The 22669-nt window shown below is 52.8% G+C and overlaps 1 protein-coding gene across 4 annotated transcripts in view; it reads left to right on the forward strand.

Annotated features, from left to right (window-relative positions):
- Positions 1–22669, forward strand: part of pan (transcription factor pangolin) — a 222987-nt gene that overhangs the window by 160793 nt on the left and 39525 nt on the right. For all 4 annotated transcript variants that reach the window (XM_050196805.2, XM_050196806.2, XM_050196807.2 and 1 more), the window contains 2 exons: positions 9701–9833; positions 19111–19201. In XM_050196805.2, coding sequence (XP_050052762.1) covers positions 9701–9833; positions 19111–19201 — 224 coding nt within the window. The remainder of the gene's footprint in view (positions 1–9700; positions 9834–19110; positions 19202–22669) is intronic.

The raw sequence follows: 22669 nt of genomic DNA on the forward strand, positions 1-22669 counted from the left end.
CCTCCAATGTGCGTTCATAGTGCGAAGGGAAGCGCCCTCCGACACGTGTGCCTCTGATTGTGTCCAGCTTGCCCGAAGGCTCCAATGCCGCGCTAAATTCCGGCTGCAGAGAAAGTCAGGTAATCACCGCCGCAAGTGAAACGTTACGCGTGCGCACAAGACAGGTAACTCGCCTCGTGTATGAGGCATGCGACAGGACGAGAGAGAGAGAGAGAGAGAGAGAGATAAACGATGTGGGAAAGGCAGGGAGGGAGGCTAACCGGAAGAGATTCTCGTTTGCTACCCTGCACTATAGGGGAAGTGGAAACGAAAAACGGAAAGAATGGCGGAGAGATTAAACAAAGGCACGAAAAAATAATAGAGGAGGTTGGATGAACATTCTGGAACTTAGTACCGCCCTCTAAGGCGGTGACGTCCTTCGAGGACTTGAATATCCTACCTCACGTCAAAGATGCGTAACTCACTATATATGGAGCTTGCCATGCATGCGAAGCTTACGCACACTTAGCCCCGTCTCCCTTACCGGTATATTTACCCGCTTTCCCAAATAGGACTCGAGCCATCATTCAAGTATTCTCTCTCTCAAGTGTATGTGCGAGAAACTACGCGCGATTTTGCTGTACTCAACATCACGCTGAGTATGGTGTTTCGTGCACAGAAAGCCGAGCTCTCTAATTTATAGATGTGACAACTTACTTTCGGGTTTGCTGGTATCTTGTAAGAGGGCAGCTCTTGTAATAAATTTATAGGAGAAGAAAAATTATTTACTGCGCTTAAGACGCAAGTATACGTTAATTGTGCGAGCTACGTTCGCAAAAAAAAAAAAGCGAAAGAAAAGCGATGATTTCCTCAAATACCATTTATACAGTTTCGGTGCTTTCTTTTCCATTTCGCCTTTGGTTTAGGTAAACTTTCATTTTTTTTTTTGTCGTTCAGGAATTGACCTTTTATTGTTTAATTTTCCTTCTGCTCGGTTGCATTAGAACTATGAAGAAAAAATACGTTAATAGAGCAATGAAATGCACGTGGTTGCGTGCGCGCTGCCATTAAGACACATCGTAACAGGCGTAAGATAATGACGACGGCGAAAAGGCTAGTGAACCACCGCGGTGACTTAGCGGCTATGGACGGTGCGCTGCTAGCTAAGCACGGGGTTACGGGTTCGACTCCCGGCCGCGGCCATTGGTAAGTTGAACGAGAGTTTCCGCACACGGTAATTGCATAGTTCGAAGTGGCGATCCGCAGTAGGTGCACAGCTGCCGCTCCGAAATTCTACGTGCCAGCCTGAATTACTCAATAGAGATATAGAGATCTTCGGTTTCATCCACGAGTATAGACATATCGCTGGACGTTAGCGATGTAGACGTGGAACACAGCGCTGGATATGAATCGTGTGACGCCTTGTTCGGCTCGAGCGTTTCCATCGCATCTGACAGAGTAAAGTATACCGGCAGCAACATTAACCCTCGCGCAGGAATTTTTGTATCATGATCAACGTTGCTAGCTCCGATGTCGCACTATAACTGACACGGTAAAAGTTATAAGTTTATGTCAGACTTTAACAACTTCACAAACACTGGCGAACGCGGGAAGGCAGAGACGCTTTCTGTTTTAGACTTCGTTACGTTTGCTCTGCGTTCTCGTATGAATGTGTATTAAACATACTGGAGTTCAAATATGTTCCTTGCCGCTGCTTCACTGCTAGCACAAGCAGGCGATGCTATAAGCGTTGTTCGTAGATGTGCAGTGCGTCGTTTACGATACGGGTTGGGGTAATTTTGCAACTACTACTGTCTTATTTGGCAGAGGGTCAGTTACAGTATGGGGGTTAAGGATTCCAGGTTCAATTGAGTGTGTGCTTCTGCACAAAACTGTAGTACAGGTTTATAAGTCGTACTCGCTCTATTGTTGACTTGCATCTTCTTTCTTTTTTTTCCTGAGTCCCATTGAAAGAACACATACAGCTTTTACTGTTTTGACATGCCATTGCTTGAGAGACGGTGCCTCGAAAGCGGTTCCATTAGAATCGGCAGAGAAAAGTATTAAAGCCTTTGCTAATATCAAGCCAGTGAGTACGGGAAAGACAAAACGCCATTGACAGTGACTTTCAGGCATACATGTTGCGGGCTCCTGCTGGTGCATCTTCCTAACTTATATTTATTTCGTCGTTTACTCTAAAATCGCATGAAGCAAGACTAACCAGAAGTCGTTGTATAAATAGCGTGTCGATTGAAGCGCAAGTTTGGTTTGGACAACCTTTGGCCGCGGATGGTGATCGTCTCTCGGCTGTGCACATCGTTGGAGTTGTGACGTAACTGTCCGTACCGCGCTTGCGCACAGAGAGAGCATGCTCGCGCATCGTGTATACGCGCATCGGTGAAAGCTTCGAAAAAAAAAAGCCCGTCTCTCTTCTCATTCGCAGCTTACTCTTGATTCCGCGCGGCGTTGTCGCGTATTTAAGTGGCGCCGCGGCAAGGGAGCCGCCCTGGCTCCTTGTGTGTCGTGTCGCTTGAAAAGAGGTTCCCTTCGGCCGGTTCTTCGCGAGCGCTTCGGTGCCGCGCTTGCTGCGGATTTTTTTTTTTTTTTTCCCCGCTTCAATCTATTCAGCCCGCCGGGCCGCGCTCTTTTCATCCGATCCGCGTCGCAGGTTCGAGCCGGCTAATTGCAGTTGCATAATGAAGTGGGCGCGTGCGCTTACAGCGCCTCGCCGCTCACCCACGCAGTTCTATAATCCGTGTGCGCGGGTGCGCGCTTTATGCGGCCTGCCGCTGCCACCCGGAACTCGCTTCCCGTGTTGGACCCCGGACGCATTTTTTGCAGTGCGCTCCTTCCCGCGGTGGTCGCATGCTACTCGGAGGAGTGGGGGTTGCCGCGCTTGTCGCTAATCGCGGTGGCTGCTCTCGGAGGCCCCGGAGCGAAGCAACAGATAATGGCACAGGTAGAGGGGACGATGAGAGGGGGTTAGGAGCTGAGCTGCCCACGCGCTCTCGGGATTCCGTGTACCAGAAACGCGTCGCCCGGCTAAGGAGGCGCGCCGGGGGGAACCGAGGCGCGCCGGCGAGATCAAAGCGCCTCTTTCCCCGATCCTCCTCCGGCGTGCCTAAGCAAATAGCATTTTCGCTCCTCTCCTATCCATCAGCGCACTAAATGAGATGAATAGTGCAGTTGTCGAAGCGGTGCGCGCGCCCGAGTGTGTGCGAGCCTGCACTTTATTTTTTTTCCCCTTCTTCCTGTTACGCGATGATCACTCCTCTCTATCTCTGGGAGAGTTTTTGTTGTCGACTGTTTTGATCCCGGTGAGATGATGATGAGGGACTGCGTTGTGTTTCGGGAGGGCGGATGGCTCGGCGTGTGAGTCAGAGCCGGTAGCGGCCCAATTTGGCCCGCTTGCGCCGGGCGTCCTCGCGCCGAGGTGCGAGCCGCCGGTGGCCGACCCCGCCCCGCGCTCGTGTTCTCACCCCACCGGCGCGGTGTCGGGTGTCACGCGCTGTTTCGCCGCCATCGGCACGCCGTCGAATCGCCGTAACGGATTCGCGCGTCGGGCGCGCCACCCACGGCCGCGCTAATGCACTTCTCAGCAGGTCGCCCCCGTGTGCGGAGGGGGCCGCGTGCCGCGTTGCACGCGCACACCGCGCAATCTATGGCGCGCACTCCGATCTATGCGAGCTCTGTCGAGACAGGTCGCAGATGGCGTGCCTCGCGATCCGCGACCTCTGTGAACACACGCAGGGACACTTCCCTCCATCCTTTGCTGCGCTGTTTCGGAGTAGCCAGGGGTCACCAGGCGTAGTCATCGATATGTGGTTTAGTTTGCTGGAATTACGGACCAGAACTTTCTATTCCTGAGACAGGTCATCGCCCATGGATCTCTGTCGCGCATGCTCTAGCCGTGCACGACGATTTTGTGTCCACACCGGCGAGCGCATTTTCTACACCGAAGACGTGTTTTGCTCCAGTAGCAGGTGCAGTTTTCCGCATTCGTTACTTTTGTATATGGGCATAGACTTAGTTTTTTTTTTTTCTTTTTTTCTGCGTTCTTGATGTGTTGCAAGAATTGATGGTCTAACCATGCGTAGTCCGATCGCTGCGGGTCGGGCTTCGGACATAGAGGGTGCTGGGGGGGGTCACTGCCGCTATACTACAACGCGGACCGCTGTACCAAAAGGACATGCATGCGCTCGTTGCTTATAGCCGTTACATACTTTATTTCCTGCTTCGTTAATCGTTTTTTTTATGCTGCTCGTGCACAACAGGCAGGTCAGTTGCAGCGAGCCCATTGTACGTTTTTTTTTTCTTCGCGAAAACGTACCCAAATCGTGTCCGTAGGATCTCAGGGGCCGCGCTCCTTTTAGTCCATCGGGGCAAGCGCGTTGGCCGCTTGACGTGCCCGCCATCTGAAGCGAGCGGGGGAGGCTTGCCGCCGATGCAATGGTGCCGCTGGATTTCGTCCTCTTGTGTCTGGGCGCACTGCCCGGAAGAAGGGTATAGAGCGCGTGCCCTTCGACCTTGTATTTTCGATTGCCCCGCGGATCGGCCGAATGACGCTCCATTCTGTCCACCGGTCGGCGGCCGCGTTCGGTATTGAGACCGCGATCACGTCGAGTACGCGCAATATGAGTCGCATGCCGATCGTGATGCGGTAAATCGCTTTATCGCAAATAACCTTTGCGTGCGGACTGCGAAAAGGTGCGCGTTCTTGTGGTGGCGGTGCGCTCAAATGGGTCTTCCTTTGATCCTGGTTGCTCACCCGATTTGGCACCGACGCTGCCCACGGTTTGTGCTGGAAGGAAAAGGAGGCAACTCGTAGGAGCCTTTCACGGATCGAACATTCCGGGCTAAGCGATGCAAACCTCACAAGTCCGGGAAACTGATGACGACGTGAATTCTTCGACCGACGCCGAGCCCCTGCGCATCGTTAGCCAATCTTTTGCGGACCCAATTTTTGTGCCGTGCTGCTTACAGTTCTGCGGTTTCCTTATGATTTTACCCTTGCCTTTGCAAATATAGAACCAGTATTCGGGAACTTGCTTACGCTGGTACTTGTCCAACAGGCTCGCGGACGCATCCGAGCGGTCTCTCCCTCCCTCTCCCTTCAGTCCCTCCCTCCCCTCCCGGTATGGGAACGGCGAGCGAAGAGATGCAAGGATGTTATTCACTCGTTTAGCGAGGGAATAACAAGCTCAGGGCACGCCCGCTTTGTTATCCGTGCGAGCTTTGTGTCTGGTCATTTAAAATGTTGAAATTAGTTCGGCTCGTTCTTTGAAAATTCGCGTGGATCGGAAGATAGCATTGCGCCTGCGTGTGTAGAGAATCCGGTGCTGATTTTCGAAGGGAAAGTTGAAGAGTTCGAGGCCCCCTCTCCGCATCTCGCGTTTTTCATTCTTGCCTCCACGCCCTGGCTGACAGCCTGTGGCGGGAGCAGCCACCCCGGCTGGCACAAAGAAGGCGACGTTTGCGGGGTGCACGGCGGAGATCGGGGTCCCGCGACGACTTCACAAAGGGATGAGTTTCTCCGCCTGCGATCGGTAATGGAACTCTGATGGATACCACGACTGCGCGGCCTTGCTCGCGTCTTTGTTTCTTCCTTCTTTTGCTGTTTCTCTATCTCTGTTTGCTTGCTTGATCTCTTGTTTCTTTTTCCACGGGCGTTTGCTTACGGCGTTCCCCTCCCTCGCTGCTCCGTGGTGCGTGCGAAAGCCCCCGGCATTTCTTTCAGTGCAATTTCCATTCGATGGCGTCACCACGTTCACCTCCCTGAGCGTGCGTCTGCGCTGCGCACGCCCTCCACCTTTGCACCCCCCTTCTTTTATAACCGCCTCTCGGATCCCCGTGCCCTTTCTGTTTCCCTTGTGGGACCTTTGCCGTGCCCGCGCCAGTACCGCTGTGGGATGGATTTGAAATCTGCGACTGTGGCAGTGTGGCGTCGTCTGTATGTCCCATACAGCGCCACTGTGGTGTGTCGTCCATTGTGTCACGCGGTGCGCGCACTGATTGGTGGGGAGACCGTTATCAGAATGGTTTCCCGAACAACAGCGCTAAATGGAACCCTCGTCGTCGACAATTATCAATTTTTTTCTTTTAGAATTCACTGTTGTCGCGGTAGCTAATCGAACGCGTACGAACAACCACGTGTGCATTTTGTGCCTGTTTGCACGTGTTTTCTAAGCTAGGACTTGAAGCTTTGTACGCGCTTTTGTTTGCCGAAGAAAGGACCCTTTCATACAGGCCCAAACTGTGCGCGACGAACGAGCGACTTATTTTGATGCCGGCTAGTCTTATTACGTACGCTGTGTTATAAATTACGCGCTGTATGATATATCTAAAGGTGGAACTAAACTGAATAGCCTAAACAAACTCGCAGGTATGTGTTGATCGAGCGCAGCTATCCCGTGAACATACCAGTCGTTAAAATGTGCCTTAATGATGGCAGCTGTAGCGTAAAATACGCGTGCTGTTTACCTGGGCTTAACGTTGCACTTATCGCTAAATAATAATAATAATAATAATAATAATAATAATAATAATAATAATAATAATAAAGCAGTTCAAGCAGGGTCGCGATTTTTTAGCGATTCCCTCCAGCTCGATTTTATGCCACTCTTTTTAAGGTCTACCGTTCCGGGCCGGCCGATCCCATTGATAATGCGGGCGGAGCGCCGCTCTGACCACCGATGAAGAGCGAAAAGGATTGCCATCGTACGTAATAGGCATTGCTCCAAAATCGCGCAGCGCAGTAAATTATATCGAAGCGTCGTTCTGCGCACTCGTATAGAAATACGCAAAATGTTTGGGACTGCTTCTTACAGTTGCCGCTCACCACGTAACAATCTACGTGAGCTGGCACGAATCGGCGGTTATATTACTCGCGGGGGTTGTTTCGAGGAGCAGCAAAGGCTGCCGTGCGTTGTTGTTTCGAGCCGACCACACAAAACGAGCCCCGCCGCCGTTTCCTGCGCGCGTTCCGCGAATGATGCGTGCGGCGTCCGCGGACTTTTCTCCCTCTTTCCATCCATCGGTTTTACGCAAGCGCGTAGTACTATGCTACCCGGGCTCTCTTGCAGCGGCGGAAAGTGAGAGCACGCACTTGGCAGGCAGGCGCGCGGTTCTCGTCGTCAGGTGCCGGCCTGCGTTGGCTGTTCTCGTTAAAAAAAGACGAGAGGGAGAGACGAGGAGGCAACAAGGTGCGGTCTCCGGAAACGCGCCGCCCCCGTGGGCCGTTTACGCGCGCGCGGCGCTGACGGCTGGCCGGCCTGGACACTCGTCGCCAGGACCTCGTTTGGACCCTTCCCAAAGTAGCCTCTAATGATTCGTATTTAGAGCATCCGCCGGCGGCGGACAGCGCGCGAGCCCGCTGTCTTAATGTGTCTACTGTCCAGGGAGCGAGAGGGGGCCGAGCTGTGAAGCGCCGCGCCAACAGCTTGATTACAAGGCGGCGGCGGCCTGCAGGGCGCGCGCGCGCTTTCCGGCCGCGTCCGTCGTGTGCGGCTTTGTCCGCGGCGGCCTTCGCAGCGGGGCGGAAGGGGGTGGGGGGTACGGAGGACGGAAAACGACTGCTGCTTGTGGCCGCCGCGGCGTTTGTTTTTCTCTCGGCCGGCTAACCAGCGGCCGAGAAAGAAGAAAACGTACGCGCCCGGGCCATTCATGACGGCCCGGGCTCTGTCGCCAGGGGCGTGCGTGTGCAGGAGGACGGGGGGGAGGGAGCGGGAAGCACGCGGGAGCGCCGCGGTGCTCGTGCGGACCTTCGGTTCGCTCGCGGTCAGCGAGCCCTGTACCGCGCAGGCCGTGGCAGACGCTTGCCAAGCGCCGCCCGTGCTCGCGCATTCCAAAATGTTTCTCCCCGTGTCTGGGAACGCATTGTTTGTAATGCCTGAGCAAGCGTCCAACTCGACGCTCTGAAAGATGAGCGCAGATGGGAATCTGTACAGTCGCTTTCGTTCTAGGCGTTCGCGCGCGCCTGTGTTCTGCGCGTGCCGGTTTTAAAATTGGTTTCCTTTTGGTCTTCTCTCGTAAACGGAGTCTGTATACGCCCTTGCTTTAAAACGCGTCGCGCACGTCTACTGTTTTTCCATTTGTTTTCTCTTGTTTATTATTATTATTATTATTACTATTATTATTATTATTATTCGCTAAAAGATTGGACTGAGCGGGAACGAAAGTAGATCGAATGAGGAGGAAACACGGAAAAAAAGCGAGTCTGCCCCTGTTACGAAAGCGACATGTCCCCCCCCCCCCCCCTCACCGCAGCGTCATAAACGGATAATCTCTCAATCTCGCGGGCTTGCATCGTGCCCCGCAGGCGTCTCGAACCGACCGACCGATCGTGCGTGCGCAGCCGGGTGCGTAAAGAGTTTCGGGCGCGCTGCGTGGATGGCGAGATCCGAGAGGGAAATAATGAACTACGCATCGCTTTCGGGCAGATCCGAAGGCCCGCCGCTGCCTTCCCCATTACACCCCGAGTAAACGCAAGGGGCAGCGGGAGCCGAACGCTGTCGCTGTTTAACTTGTGAATCGGAGATCGACCGTTCCGGCGGGCGCGGTCGTCTCTTGCGGTCTCGCAGCCGTTGTTAGCCTGCTCTGCGCGCGTACGCCGCCCCTGGGGGTTTTCGATACTTGCGCGCTGATTGCCATGTTTGTGTATACACAGCGATTGACGAAGGCCAGCGTCGACTCGGAGAAACTTTCTACGCGTACGCTGCCCGGGTTCAACGGATTTGCGGGCTCGACAGCATACGATTCTACTCGGTTGCATGAAAAATTAATGGTGCTCGCGAAAGTTTCCATCGCGGGACTACGCTTTGCGAGTGGGAATCTCGGTACCGTGCTAGGGACGTTATGGCGCCCTTTTCTTGCCGCAATATATGAATGCCCTTTAAGGGAGGGGGATAATACGTGCGCAGAGAGATAATTGAGAAACCCAATATCAACGCGGGGGCGTCCGCGACTATAGGTGTGGATATGCCACCGTATTTACGGGCACTACCGGGCCTTCGGCACGGCTTAGGACTGTTTGCTGTGCCGCGAATGAGTTCTGCCCTATACGTTTATCGAGAATTTGGTGTGAAGGACATAAAGGATTGCGTGCGAATTAAAAAAGCGTAGTGGAGGGGCGGCGAATATTTAATGGCTGATGCCTGCATACTTGGTATGGTGCACACCGCGGCGCAAAGAAGACAGCGAGTGGTTCACTTTGGCAAAGTTTTCCCCCTTTTGCGTTCCGCTCCAGGTTCTTCCTTTGTCACAGTTGTCATTTGGTGACGTTCGTGTGACTCGGCGCTCAATTTACTAGCGACAATCGCGCGATTTGTAACCTCAGCTGCGTTGTCGCGGTGGTCGGAGCGCGCGTTGCAGCCTGTAACAGTGCGCCGTATACTGTTCATTACTACGCCGTGCGAACGGACGCTGCGTGTGCAGCGCTTAGTTATGCGGTACACGCTGCAAGCCCACCGCTCTTCTGCATTCTTACCCCATTGCTGCACTATATATATAATATAACCTTATCGTACCAGGACTGTCATACATTTGTTGACGCTCCGATGCCAGAGTTAAGTGTCTCGACGGTGAAACTGTGTGCCCGAAATGTCACCGATCGATCGAAACGCATGACATCGCCGTGTTGCGATCGTACGCGACTTGCACACGGTTCTGCCTTTCGACACGCCTTGGTGGCACCCACTGACCGTGCCTCGTGCTCTCTTTGCAGGCGAGCAAGGGTCCGATGGTGGCCTCGCCCCACCCGGGATCGCCGCTCAACTTCATGGTCTACAACGAGCCCTTCTCGCAGCCACCGCCCGCTCATATGGGCATCCCACCGGTCCACATCGATCCCAAGACGGGTGAGTGTGTACCGACACATGAACCCCTATAGCATAGACTTTTTGCTCGCCTTGCGGGCAGAACGCTCTGTCCTTGGCAAAGAACTATAGTTCTTAGTTATACTCGCGCAACAACTTTCTGTGGCTATGAAGGGAAAGCTACGGAGGCAAAGCGCGCACAATTGAGAGCGCCTCCGAAAATAGCCCCGCGTTTTCATCCACGTTGGTTTAGGCTGGGGAAGAAAAAGCACAAACACCTTATTAGCAACAATTAAATAAGACAGAGCACACCACTGAATGTTCACTTGTTTTGCGGCTTTTCCCTTCTGCGTCTATGCAAACGCGAAACCGTCGCACGTGGAAGCGGCGGCCGTGGTTGTTTAGTGGCTATGGTGTCGGGCTGCTGAGCACGAGGTCGCGGGATCGAATCCCGGCCACGGTGGCCGTATTTCGATGGGGGCGAAATGCGAAAACACCCGTGTACTTAGATTTAGGTGCACGATAAAGAACCACAGGTGGTCCAAATGTTTCTGGAGTCCCTCGCTACGGCTAGCCTCGTAATGAAATCGTAGTTTTGGCACATAAAGCCCATAATTTGTTGTTGTTGCGTCGATTCAGCGTCTGTTCCGAGCAGCCAAAAGCACTGTCAAACGCAGGCGGACTAAGTAACACATGTGCAGAAGCTCCGCCCCCGCAGCTTTCCCTTCACAGCCACAGAAAGTTGTCCACGAGTATAGAGTTTGCTGATTTACCCCTAAAGAGACGAATAGAGAGCAACAAGCCTGAACGACGACACGAGCGGTAAATTCCAGATAGTTTATTCAGGACACAAACACAGGAATGTATATCACAAAGAGCCGACATACACAGAAAGCAGTGATTGAAATGACGTGCAAAGGTCACCACAGTTAATGCCTATCGGAGCTATAATTGGTATAATAAGGTGATTTCCTATTCTTGCCGTATTGTGGAAGTTTCACTGATAAGATTCTTATATGGGCCAAAGCGCCTCTGACCGGAACTGACCAAGCCGCGTATATATTGGGGCTAATGTTGCTTACAGCCAGCGCTTTGGAGCTCTGACGGGTGAGCGACAGTAAGAAGTTTACACGTGTGACAAAGCAGTTGTACGCGTGTTTGTCAGTCCCTTTACGTAGCAGCGTGTACTTCCGGCTACGGTATTTGAGTGGGCTCATGGGACAGTGCGAGTATAAGCATGGTCCACAAGACTCCAGCTTCGCAGTAGCACGTTACGAAAACCGTGTGTAAACGGTGACGCTGAAAGAGCGGAAGGGGTTGGGCGCGCTCGCCCCCCCCCCCCCCCCCCCAAAAAAAAAAAAAAAAAAAGAAAAACTGTTTTTCGGGTTTCGTTTTCAGGATTCTGTCGCGGGCCGACAGCGGCTTTCGTTGGGAGCGCAACGCCGGAGGGTCCGTCGAGTGACACACGCGCACACACAGCAGGAACGGAGATGGGATAGCGTGACCCCGGGGCCATGACGGCGGTGGCGCGCTCGTCGCTGTGGCAGATTACAGCGTTAGGGAAAGAAAAAAAAAGGGGTGATGCATCGCGTAGTGGTGGTGCTCGCTCGAGCCGAGAGCTTCGGTTCTTCTTTCGCTGCGGGGCCCGAAATGCAATTTCCCCGCCGCGAGCGCGCGCTGCTCGAGGCGGGGTAATTTTCCAACTCTTCGATGGGGAAGAAAAGAACGCGGAGAGAGGAGGAGGCCAAGTACAGACGGGATCGAAGGAGATCGGGCGTCTTATTTCGGCTCTGCCGGCGCAAACGGGAAAACGTCGTTAGGGGCGCCCAAAAGCCGTCCTCCCTACCGCGCGCACGTAGTCGGCGCCCGGCGCCTCTAACGGCATTCGCGAAACGCCTTTCGGTCGGGCCCTGTTATCGTATCGACGAAGGCTCGGGAACACCCGAGAAACTTTGGCCCGAATGCGGGGCAAAACGACCGGCGCCCTGCTCGCCGCTGTCGCGTAAGCTCGGGGCGCAATCTGATTTCTCCCGCCGCTGATCCGATCCCGTTCTCGGCTGGCGCGCTGCGCCGGGTATCCTTGGCGCCTTGTTGGCGCGCGCTAACCGCATTGGGCACTGACGCGTCCCTCTTCCGCCCGTCGTCTTGCGGCGCGTTTTCGCTTTGGAGACCGCATGGCTGCGCGTTTGAGTGGTGCCACGTTGCGGAGCGCTCTTTCGTTGCACGGCTCGCTGCGCGACGGCCAAGTGCGACACACACACACACACACACACACATATATATATATATATATATATATATATATATATATATATATATATATATATATATATATGTATGAAATTGCGCTCAGCCGTGTTAGGTCCTCACGCCAAAGCGAAGATACGTGGAACGACTACCAAGCGCGCCTTTTGTTGTTGACATATTGATTGGTCTCCTTGGCGACTGCAAAATAATTTCCAGACTCGAAACGCAGACGAATAAGGAGTCGGCAAACTGGGCGCCGCTGTCGCTTCGACAGAAGCTTATTCCGTTCGTTCTTTCGGCAGAAATGGAAAATGCTTTCGGCAGTGCTTGTTGGATGTGTCTTCCGTGCTTTGGCTTAGCCTTTCCGCGTGTCAGCTCGCCCCTGATGCTGCCGGGTGTTCCTATCGCAGGACTTTCTTGTTTGGGCGTTCGTGAAGCGCTTTCGCGGTCCGCCCGGTGGCGCCGTGCACGTCTACGCCGCGGCGCCTTGTCGTTCGCTCGCAGCAACGCGCGCAGGGGGAAAAAGAACGGAACGTCCCGAGAGCTGGTGCGGCCAGCATCGAAGGGAGATGGGAGGAGGCATTAGTCAAACTCGCGGCTCGATAACGACGGACGCGGCCCGTTCGGCGAGCGCATGCACACCGAGACGCCGTGCACCGATAGGGGCTGCCGCGTGGACGCGAAGATAGCGGTCCTCGCTGGCCGCGACGGCGGCTCGCCCAAGCGCGAGCGAGCGAGCGCGGTCGCAGCGTAACGGTCTTTCGCGCGCGCGGTCTTGCGATTGAGAAGCGAGGCTCCGGTTCTGCTTCTGATAAGCGCATTAACGTCGTTTATATATCTGCGATGGCCGGGCCGCGCCGCTATGTCGCGGCGCTGGTCGCCATGTGTGCCCGGAAGGCCGCACAATTGCCGATGCCAATGACAGATCTGTGTATGCCGGCTACCCTCGCGCGGCGCCAAGCTTGGGCACGCCGCCCTGTCGACGAGGGGGCGACGCTGTGGAAAACCGGCAGACCTGGCAGCCCGTGTTTCTAGAGGCCACCGACCAGAGTATGTAATGTGCTCTGCTGCGTTGGCGGATTCTGCATCGCTGCCGTTTGCTGCCTCGCGATCGTCGGCAGCTGGATTGACTGCGCTTTTTTATTTACGTTTGTTGCTCGTGGGTATTCGATGCGCACTATACAATCAATGGTGGGGCGTCCAGCCGGAATCTAGCCGGAAGCGGCTTTTAAGCGGATTTTAAAACAAACGATGGAGAGCTATTCGGAACGTGCACGCCCGAGTTTGACAGAGAGTCCAACTTTATTGTACAAACGGCCCTTCGTCGAAGCTGTCGTCGCTAGTAGCACATAACGTGTTGCTTTGATGCCGGGAAATTATCTGTGTGCGCTGGATGTGCCGCTCGAGGAGTCAGTTGCCAGAACAGGGGCCGGAGTTGATTTGGTAAATTGATCCGACTCACCCGCGAGTATAAATCGTCACTGCACTGCTTGAGGCACTTGTACAGACACTCGACATCATCTGAAACAAGCCATTGTCAGTTATTTTTAGTTTTTATGGTCATTACTTCACCAGCTCTGTGTGACAAAGGAACTGAGCAGGCCAGATAGACCGCTCTGCAATATCGGTTCCGCATGGAGTCGGCGCGTACTCCTACATGGCTCAGCAAAATCGAATGTGCCGCGTCGCCCTTGCGTGTGACGTGTAAGACCTAAGGAGATGTTGAACATTATTTCTGCTAGTGCCCTATAGACTCACTACAAAGCGTAATTATTTGAAGCACATCAGCGTCGAGTCGTCCGCGAGTATACGGGACATTAAAGCGGGAGGTCTTCCAGCCCCGGCTCGAGTTTTTGATGATGTGTACTTATATTATGGTTGTTAACTTTTAGCAATCTTATTTCGGGGCGTTGTGTCGGGGGTGGGTGGACGGAGAGTTGGCGCTGCATGGGGCGCTGGATGGCTCACGAGCTGCGGCTTGTGTTCTGCTCCGCATTGCTGTAGGCGTTCTCTCGCGAGGCGCTTTGAATGAGGACGCACTGAAGGACGTACTTATTTATCTATAAATGTTAGATGTCTTGCACTCTGCCGAAAGGTGGCGCTAGAGTGCAGCAATTGCTGGCAATAATGGCATTTTGCGGGAACTTCAGAATGGCTTCAGAATAGGTTAATGATAACTTGTTCGACCTTACTCAGTCTATTGAAATATCCAGAGTAGAAAGGAGACCATTATATGTGGCCCTTTTAGACATTACAGGCGCGTATGAAAACGTAGACCGCAACATTTTGTGGGATATTCTGGAAAGGGAAGGCTTAGGTGACGATTGTCTACGTCTTTTCAGAGAGATTTACCCAGAAAATACCGTTTGCGCTGAATGGGAAGGGATGAGGAGCGAATAGAAAGTTGACATCAACAAGGGACTGAGGCAGGGGTGCCCTTTATCCCCACTGCTGTTTATGATGTACATGGTGAGGATGGAAAGCGCGCTAGAGGAAAGTAATATCGGGTTTAATCTCTTATACAACCAGGCGGGTACAGTGGTAGAGCAGCAGCCTCCAGGTTTGTTTTTATGCGGACGACATTGTGTTGCTAGCTAACAAGCAAAGTGATATGCAATGTCTGATTAATATCTGTGGACAGGTAGGCGAGAATTTTGGTCTGAAATTTAGCGTTAGAAAATCAGGTGTTATGGTATTTAATGAAAACAGTGAACAAACAGTGTCAATTCAGGGCCAGGAAATACCCCGGTTAAAAGAATATAAATACCTTGGTACATGGATAAACGAAGGCGACAGATATCTGGAAGCACAGGAAAAAACAATAACACAGGGGAAGAGAAATGCAGCCATAATGAAACACAAATCGCTATGGGGATACAATAGATACGAAGTGCTCCGGGGTATGTGGAAAGGTGTAATGGTTCCAGCAAATGTGGTTGTTTGCTTTAAATCAGGGGTACAATCAGGACTCGATGTGAACCAAAGGTCAGTTGGACGCCCCTGCCGGGCGCGCACGGGAAGACTACAAATGAAGCTGTGCAGGATGATATGGGCTGGACTAGAGGGTAGCTCACAGTAAAATTAATTATGAGGAATGTGGAAGAAAGTAAATGGGCTGGGAGAGTGTTGAGGTATCGGTACGGGCAAAACGTTGATTCACAGTGGAGGAAAAGAACTAGGAAACTTTCCAGCAAGTATGCGAGCTGTCTGGTGGCCAACATGGCAACAAAGAACATAGAGCGCAAAGCCAGAGAGGCTGAGGTAATCCCATAGGTGGCGGCAATGGAAAAGAAACCTGCTATAAGTAACTACTTAAGAGGCAAAAACGAAATAAGGAAAGAAACAATTTGTGATAACTCAAAGGGAAGCTCATTACTTTCCAAAGCGAGATCAGGATGCCTTAGAGCACGCACTTATAAAGCGAGATATCAGAAGCAAGAAGGCATGTGCTTGCTGTGGTAAAGCTAGGGAAATGATGGAGCATGTTTTATTAGAATGTGACGATATCTGCTCAGCGGTCGATTTAGGCATCTCTGGCATCCTTGAAGCCCTTGAGTTCAGCGAGGGCGGGAAGGTAAACATGTCCGCAGTAGAGATTAGCAAGCGGCGATTGGAAGATTGGTGGAAAGAAAGTAGGGAAATGACAAAGAACGGAGGCGTGCAAAAACAAAGTTCACCATGCATAAGGGTTCAGAAAATTTGGTTGTGGGAATTCATCATGTTCTTTTTTAACATAGGTAGGACATTAGGCAATATAATAAGAGCTTGGTGGCGCAACCCGCCTCCCCGTTCCAAAGGGGACGTTCATAGCATCCATCCATCCATCCATGTCCAGCAAGGCTATAAATTAGCCTGCAGCCAACAACATCCGCTAAATTGGAGCCGATAAATAGCACCGGCTGTAACTCTCCGCTGGCTATATAAAGTGCAGCACACCTTGGGTAACGAGGTCTTCTGTATACAAAGTTTCTGCGCATCACTCGCACTTTACACCTATACTTTTCTACGTTGATCAAACTCCACAACGTTTCACGATTGCATGGACTTGTTCCGTAGATATTTCCGGCGAGAGGCGTATAGCTATGGGGTGCACCAATATAATCATTGTCACTTTCTGTTAAATGTAAGTATTCGATTCTTATTACTGCCGACCATTTTTTTGGACTCGTTATCATTTTGAATTTGCCAAATACACCTTGAACCAGTTGTTGGAATTCATCCGTTACTCACGCGACTCTTGTGTGTGCTCAACCTTAAAAATCGCTCGACTGTTCTCTGTCGAAGGCCTCTCACCATGGCACCCGACACGTGTTTCAGCCATATTTTTTTTTGTTGTTGTTGTTGTTGTTGCTGCCACTTTTTAGGGCGACCAGCTTAGCGGAAACACGTTTGCGTCATAGGTGTCCCAACAAGAAGGGACCCGCCGCGGAGGCTTGGTGGTGCCGTTCTTGCTGCTGAGCGTGAGGTGGCCGGTTCGATTTCCGGCTGTGGTGGCCTCCACTATGCGACGTGCCCACTTTGCAGCTTCGGGACGTTAAACACCATTCTTTTTTTTTTTTTTTTGTCTACAAGATGCGTCGGACACTCCTCCGGCGGCAATGCCAGATGATTTATCAATGCCGCTGCCGACCTGGTTATGGCGGAAGAAACGCTGGCCCGCTTGTTAACGCAGTCACTGTTCGATTCTTTTCATGCAGGATTTAGAGGGAAAACTCGTTACATTGTCGTGCCTCGTCGACGAGGAACTAGAGTGCTAGCATACACGGCGCCATGCGTTGCCGCCTGCATGCCCGACGTTTTGTGCCGCTTTTGTCTCTCGTTCGAAGGTTGGCGTCTCGCCGCAGCGGAGTTCAGAGGCCGCTCGGCTTGTTTTTGCCGCGGCGTGCGTGCGTTGGTCTGCGCCCGGGAACGGTGTGCCCGGCTCGCTGCAAATATTTACGCCTTGGCTGCAGGCCCGCGCTCGGGTGCGGCCTTGCAAACGGCCCTCTTCTTCCCGCACGCCGGCTCTGCAGCTTCCGGCACGCCTTTTCGGATCCGCACTCGCCGCTTTCGTTTCCACCGGCGCGGGGCGTAAATATTTTTGGCCGCGCGCTGTTTGTCCCGTGCGGGGGCATCTGAGCACGCGCCAGCACGTGTGGTGGTGGCGGCGGAGCGTCTCGTCATCGTCGAGAAGGAGAGCATACGAACGGTGCGATTGCATCCATACCGCTCGACGTTCACCACACGCCTGTGCAACTGTGACCTTGCACTTCCCTGCACACCGCCGCTGTTACGGTTGAGAACTAGGTTGTGTATTCGATTCCTGCCCTAATTTGATAAGTGTACCGAGTGCAGAATTTCTAGAGCGGGTATTTTATTTATTTATTTATTTATTTATTTATTTATTTATTTATTTAAGAGGGCAGTGTTACAGGGAGGAGTATAGATTTAACAGTTGGACGAATTATGTCACAGCACTTCTATGAGTTACAGGATTTTGTTATGCGCGGCTGTCTCAAAAAGCTCGTGGTGCGTGGGAACTGTGGCAATGGAAACAGCAAGGGCGGTTCCGGTCGAAGGCTTGTTCTGGTGGCGATATCAGTCGACGTTTAATCGCGAGTGAACGAAACAGGCGCGGATCCCTCCACTATACAGCGGTAGATGTGTATACCTTTGCAACGTGAAATAATAGTAATAAGGGGCCGACCGTGGAGTCCTCGCGACGGCATTTGCTCTCCACCGTTTGTTTATTTGCTAGTGCAGACTCATCCACGTGTTAGTCTGAGCTGAAGTTCTTTCAGTCTAGCATCCGTATCCCTAAACCAGTACCGTCAACTATACTGTACTACATTTCTCTGTCCCGTTCCGCCTGCAGAGTCAAATCGCTTTGGACGAGTAGCCGTTTCGCCTCTTACAGTCTTTCTCGAGGCTCCGTTGTGTGAGAGCCGCTTGCGGGCGAGAGCCTGCTTACTCTAGTGATTGTCAAACATTCTAGTTTCGTATACCATACTTTTCGTAAGACATCGCTCCAGAGAAGCTGCGCGCGCGCCTGTCAGGCGTTCTCGGCGAGTAGAGAAAGGCTCTAATGCTGATATACACGAGCTGTTCAGCGAAAAAAAAAAAAAGAAAGATAAGAAAAGGAAAAGCAGGTGCAAGATGCGATTTTAAGACTACGGTGTTCGGTTTTCAGAACGCTCACGACTTAACACCCTAGGTTTTTATAATTTTCTCACGCACCGTGTGTTCTAAATCTTTGTTTTTCGTTCAACAGCTTGTGTAAAGCCGAGACCACACGTACGCTTGCGGACGCGCGTAAGCTCGCATCCGCGCGCCTAGCGCCTGCCGCGCCTCGCGAGTAATGGCGGTTTGCATCCACAAAGACGCGCGACAGCGCGCGATCACTGGGCTCACTCACAGACGCCTTGGCAGGCGCCGCTTCGTAATCTGTTATCGACAGTGTTTCAAAATGCTTCAATTTCTATAAACGTAATTGTAATATTTTTATAGCTATTAGATCAATGCAAAAAAAGGAAAGAAGCATTTTCTTGCATAATATAAATCTGCTTCACTGAGAGTTGAACGTTTCGCGCCGTAGCTGCGTAGCCAGGCGTGCCGACGCGAGTCAACCGAAGCGCGCGATAACAGAGAGGAGCTGTTCCCCGAAATCACGCCGCGTTTCGACGCGTACGAGCCATGCCGCACCGTCTGCGCATGCGTGGGCGCGTGAACGCGAGCTTGCGCGCGTCCGCAAGCGTACGTGTGGTCTGGGCTTAACGTTAGCTGGGACACTGGGTATATGGGAGTGTGTAATTACAGATGAAATGTTTTCCGAGTTCCAGAATTTACGCCCCTAGCGCTTCCCGTCGCGTCGTTTAGGTTTGTGCTGGTTAAGGTGCCTTCTGTAAATGTGCATATAACGCCACCGGCGGAAGGCTGCTGGTCCGTTGATGGCTGTGCTATGGGCTGTGTGTGTGTCTGAGGAGGGGGGGGGGGGAGGGGGGTGTCCTCAGCCCCGGGCCGTAGCGGCCCGAGGAGACCCTGCTGCTGCTGCTCTTGTCAGTGCGTGACTCTTTCCCGTCTCTGCTCTGCGCAGGTATCCCGAGGCCATCCGTGTACCCGCTCACCTCACCGGGCCAGTACACGCATAGCATGTTTTCCCAGGAGTTTGCGCAACAACTGCACTGGTGAGTAGTGCTGACGCACTGGCATGTTTGGCCAGGGCGGCCGCCCTCCGTGGCTGCAGTGTGTTGCATGGGTGCGACGGCCGCCGGGGCCAACGCACCCTTTGCTCTCGGCCGGCGGCGGCGGGGGCACCCTTCCCGCTGGCCCGCTTTGTGGGCGGAGGCCGCGCGCAAGAAATGGTTCGGTCAGCATCGCCGCTGTGTCTGCACGCCACCGGGTGCCCCGCTCATTTTGGCGGCCGGAACCCGCGCTGCCGGAAGTGCTGCAGTGCCAGTATGGCCACTGCGGTCGCTGCGGGCAGCACCGTCGCTGGTGCCGCAGCGCGCGGCTGCCCTGGTATGATGTAGGGGAAGAAAAAAGAAGGAAAATTGGAGCAACTGAGTGTAGAGCAAAAGGGCGCCTTTGCTCAATTTGATCAACGCAGCTGTGTGTGTGTGTGTGTTTTCGCTCGCTCCCGTTTCTTCTTCGCCTGTGCAGCTGCTCTTGACGTGACAAACCGCGCAGGCATCGCTGCCATGTTATTCGGATAAAGGCGTCGCTTTAAATATATGTGAGACGGAGGAGTGCACACACGCACACACGGCCGGTGGCTCAGTGACGCGTGGACATAGTTTTGTTAGTCTGTCGGCAATATCTGTGTACGATGCGGTCCTGCATCATTCCAACGTTTACGATCTTTTGTGTCATGTCCGTGCGACAAACACATTGTGGATAGTCGTCGCGAGGTAGAAGACAGTAGCGGTACGTGGGGAACACGTGGAGCAAACTGGCGATTGTTCGAAGAGGCCTTTACGCCCGGCCGCACAACACGCATCCAGTAGTAATCCGGGCTGCTGCTTTCTTATTTTTCTTTTTTCTTTTTCTAGCTCGCGAATTTTCATGTATGGGGTGTTTGGAGAGCATCATTTTTCCAGGCAACTTTGCGAAGAAAGTGACAATTTGCCAAGAAAATAATGCGTTAATTGAAATTTATCGGCGGGTGTATGCATTTTAATGATTTGGCTGTAGTTTCTCCTGAAAAAAAAAAAGCGTGTCTCTGCAAGTCCTTTTGCGATAAAAGAAACTGAGCTTTGGTCCAGCACCGTTGTGCTATATTTTCGCCTCGGTGTTAACGGGTTTGGTCTCACACAGTTGTATCTATGTCACTGCCTGTGCCATCGTGATAATGTCACATTTTGGAGTTGTACCGATAAATCGAAGGATGAATGATACGAGCACCTCCTATTATATAGGCAAGCGGCTGGCGACAAGGGCCTCAGGCTACGCGCGTATCGTCCTCGGCAAATTTCGAGAAGAGCGAACAGAGAGAGAGAGGGCAGCCCAGCTCTATACTAACCGCTCGCTGCATAACCTGCTCGTGTAATAGTTGCTGCTTCCTCGTCATGGTCAGCGCATCGCCAAGCCGCGTGGTGCCGGCCGCCGTGTGGCCCTTCGCAGGCGGAAGTTTCCCGCGTGAATGTGGGAGACGGTGCTGCGGAGTCGGCCTGCGTAAAGGCTGCACAAAGCCGGCTGTGCCGCAAACTCTTGCGCGCGGCGCCAGAAAGCTAGGCAGGGCAGGCAATGCCCGCCGCCACGTTCTCGTCTTGGACAGCTCTCGCTTGAAATAGAGCTTTGCGTTGTTGGCGTGCAGAGGCCGTGTGAGATGTTGACTTACAAGCTGCGTACTTCCTGGCTTCAAATTAGCTGAAACTTTCCCGCCTGGCTTGTGATAGTCAAATGTGGCGAGGGTGCCTCGTTGCCCACCTCCTTCCCCGCTCCGCGCGTAGCGGCGAGCGAGGAGGATATCGAGGCACCGCATCTGCTCCGTAAGACCCACGATAATGTGCATACCAGATCAGTTTCCCGTGACGCTTTGCGGCTGTCGTATTATATTTCTGGCGATCAAAGCGACGCGCACACTTATTACACCGCCCGTTTCATTGATCGCATTGACTGACCGAGTTCTTGTGCGCTCGCGTCTAAGGAGACGCTAAATTAAAATATTACGTCGAGCGACGTTGAAAGGTTAGGCTGCTGTACTGATGAATTCGTAGCGAGGACATAACTTTTGTATGCGATAAAATGACAGGAATGGAAAATTGGAGCGGCGCCATATATTTTCGGGTTCTAGTAGCTCTCATGTCACGTCAGCACTAGCCTATTCACAGCGCGGCAATGAGGGCGGTCACGTGGGGTTATTAACGTCAACGCGGCCTTTTTGGCGCAACATGGTCATATATTGGCACATAGAAAATGACGATATTCTTCTAGGCGCATGATTTATAGACCAGACTCCGCCGAATATTTTCCTTTAGTGTCCATCGAAGAAGGGCGATTTTCATGTGCAATTTCGACACTCGCCCGTGCGCATTTTTGCGGGAAAGTTCTTGGATGGGCTTCGCCCAGTTACACGAGGTGTCAATCTTATTGTGATCGGCCGTTTACCCCGCGACAACTGTCGCTCACGGATAGCGCGATAATTGGTAACGGGCCGACGGCCGCGTCAAAGCTATCCTCAACTGGGATGCTTTATGGCCACCAGTGGAGTACCTCTGTCAGGAGAGGTTTAGGCAATTAGCGAGGCGACCGTCCTTCACCTGTCATCTGCCCAAAACTGGCACGTCCACGTCTGAGACGAGGTCAGTGCGCTATCCCTCCCATCTTCATGCCCCGTGACGTGCGTGTGTTTTGGACAAAGCTCCCATCAGAGAGAAAGGGCAGCAAACCTCCGGATTGGTGGGACCTGATGTCATCCGTCTCCTGACGCCGGATTGGGGGAAGGCGACTGAACAATGAGAACGAAGGGGATAAAAAGAGAAACGGACGCTTGGAGATCGGCTGCTACAACCTCTTCATGAACTTATTTTGCTGTACTTTGAAACTCCTGTAAAAATGTAATATAAACGTGTGTTTAAAACGTCTCGGATATCGGGCCCAGCCCCTCGTTCCCTTACTCCACCGCGAGGGAAGCGTATACACAAAATCTTAGGACTCCCGATCGCAACAGCCTGTGTAGCTCTCATTTTACCGAACCCACTCATCTTATTCGTTCCGTGATAGGAAGTGACGATTCCAATTTCGCTTGAAGCGCATCATATTCATGAATCATCGAACTGGTAACTGGGCTACTGCGCGATGCTGAACAGCATCGGTGGGACGTCTTGTGAAACGGAGGGCGCCGGTACTCTTGTGTGTGCGTGGGCGTGTGTGTCTGTGTGTGCGCGCTTGCCTGCTTTATTTTTGGCGCACGTGTGCCGTTTCCGCTGAGCGAGTCCGCGGTGCCTTTTCTTCATCCCTGCCCCCATCCACTTTCTTATCACTCGACACTTTTTATCTTCATTGTGAGTGCCGAGGTACTCACGTTTTTCGCTGTAATTCGCGAGACGAAGAGCTGCTTCTTCTCGAGGGAGAAAACCTAATTACGAAGTGAGGCTGGAGGTTGTGGAGGGTGCGCAGGTCGGGGATTGAATTGCAAATGGAGAGGAATCTCG

Source organism: Dermacentor andersoni, chromosome 1, assembly GCF_023375885.2.
Source record: "Dermacentor andersoni chromosome 1, qqDerAnde1_hic_scaffold, whole genome shotgun sequence".
NCBI classification, from domain to species: Eukaryota; Metazoa; Arthropoda; class Arachnida; order Ixodida; family Ixodidae; genus Dermacentor; species Dermacentor andersoni.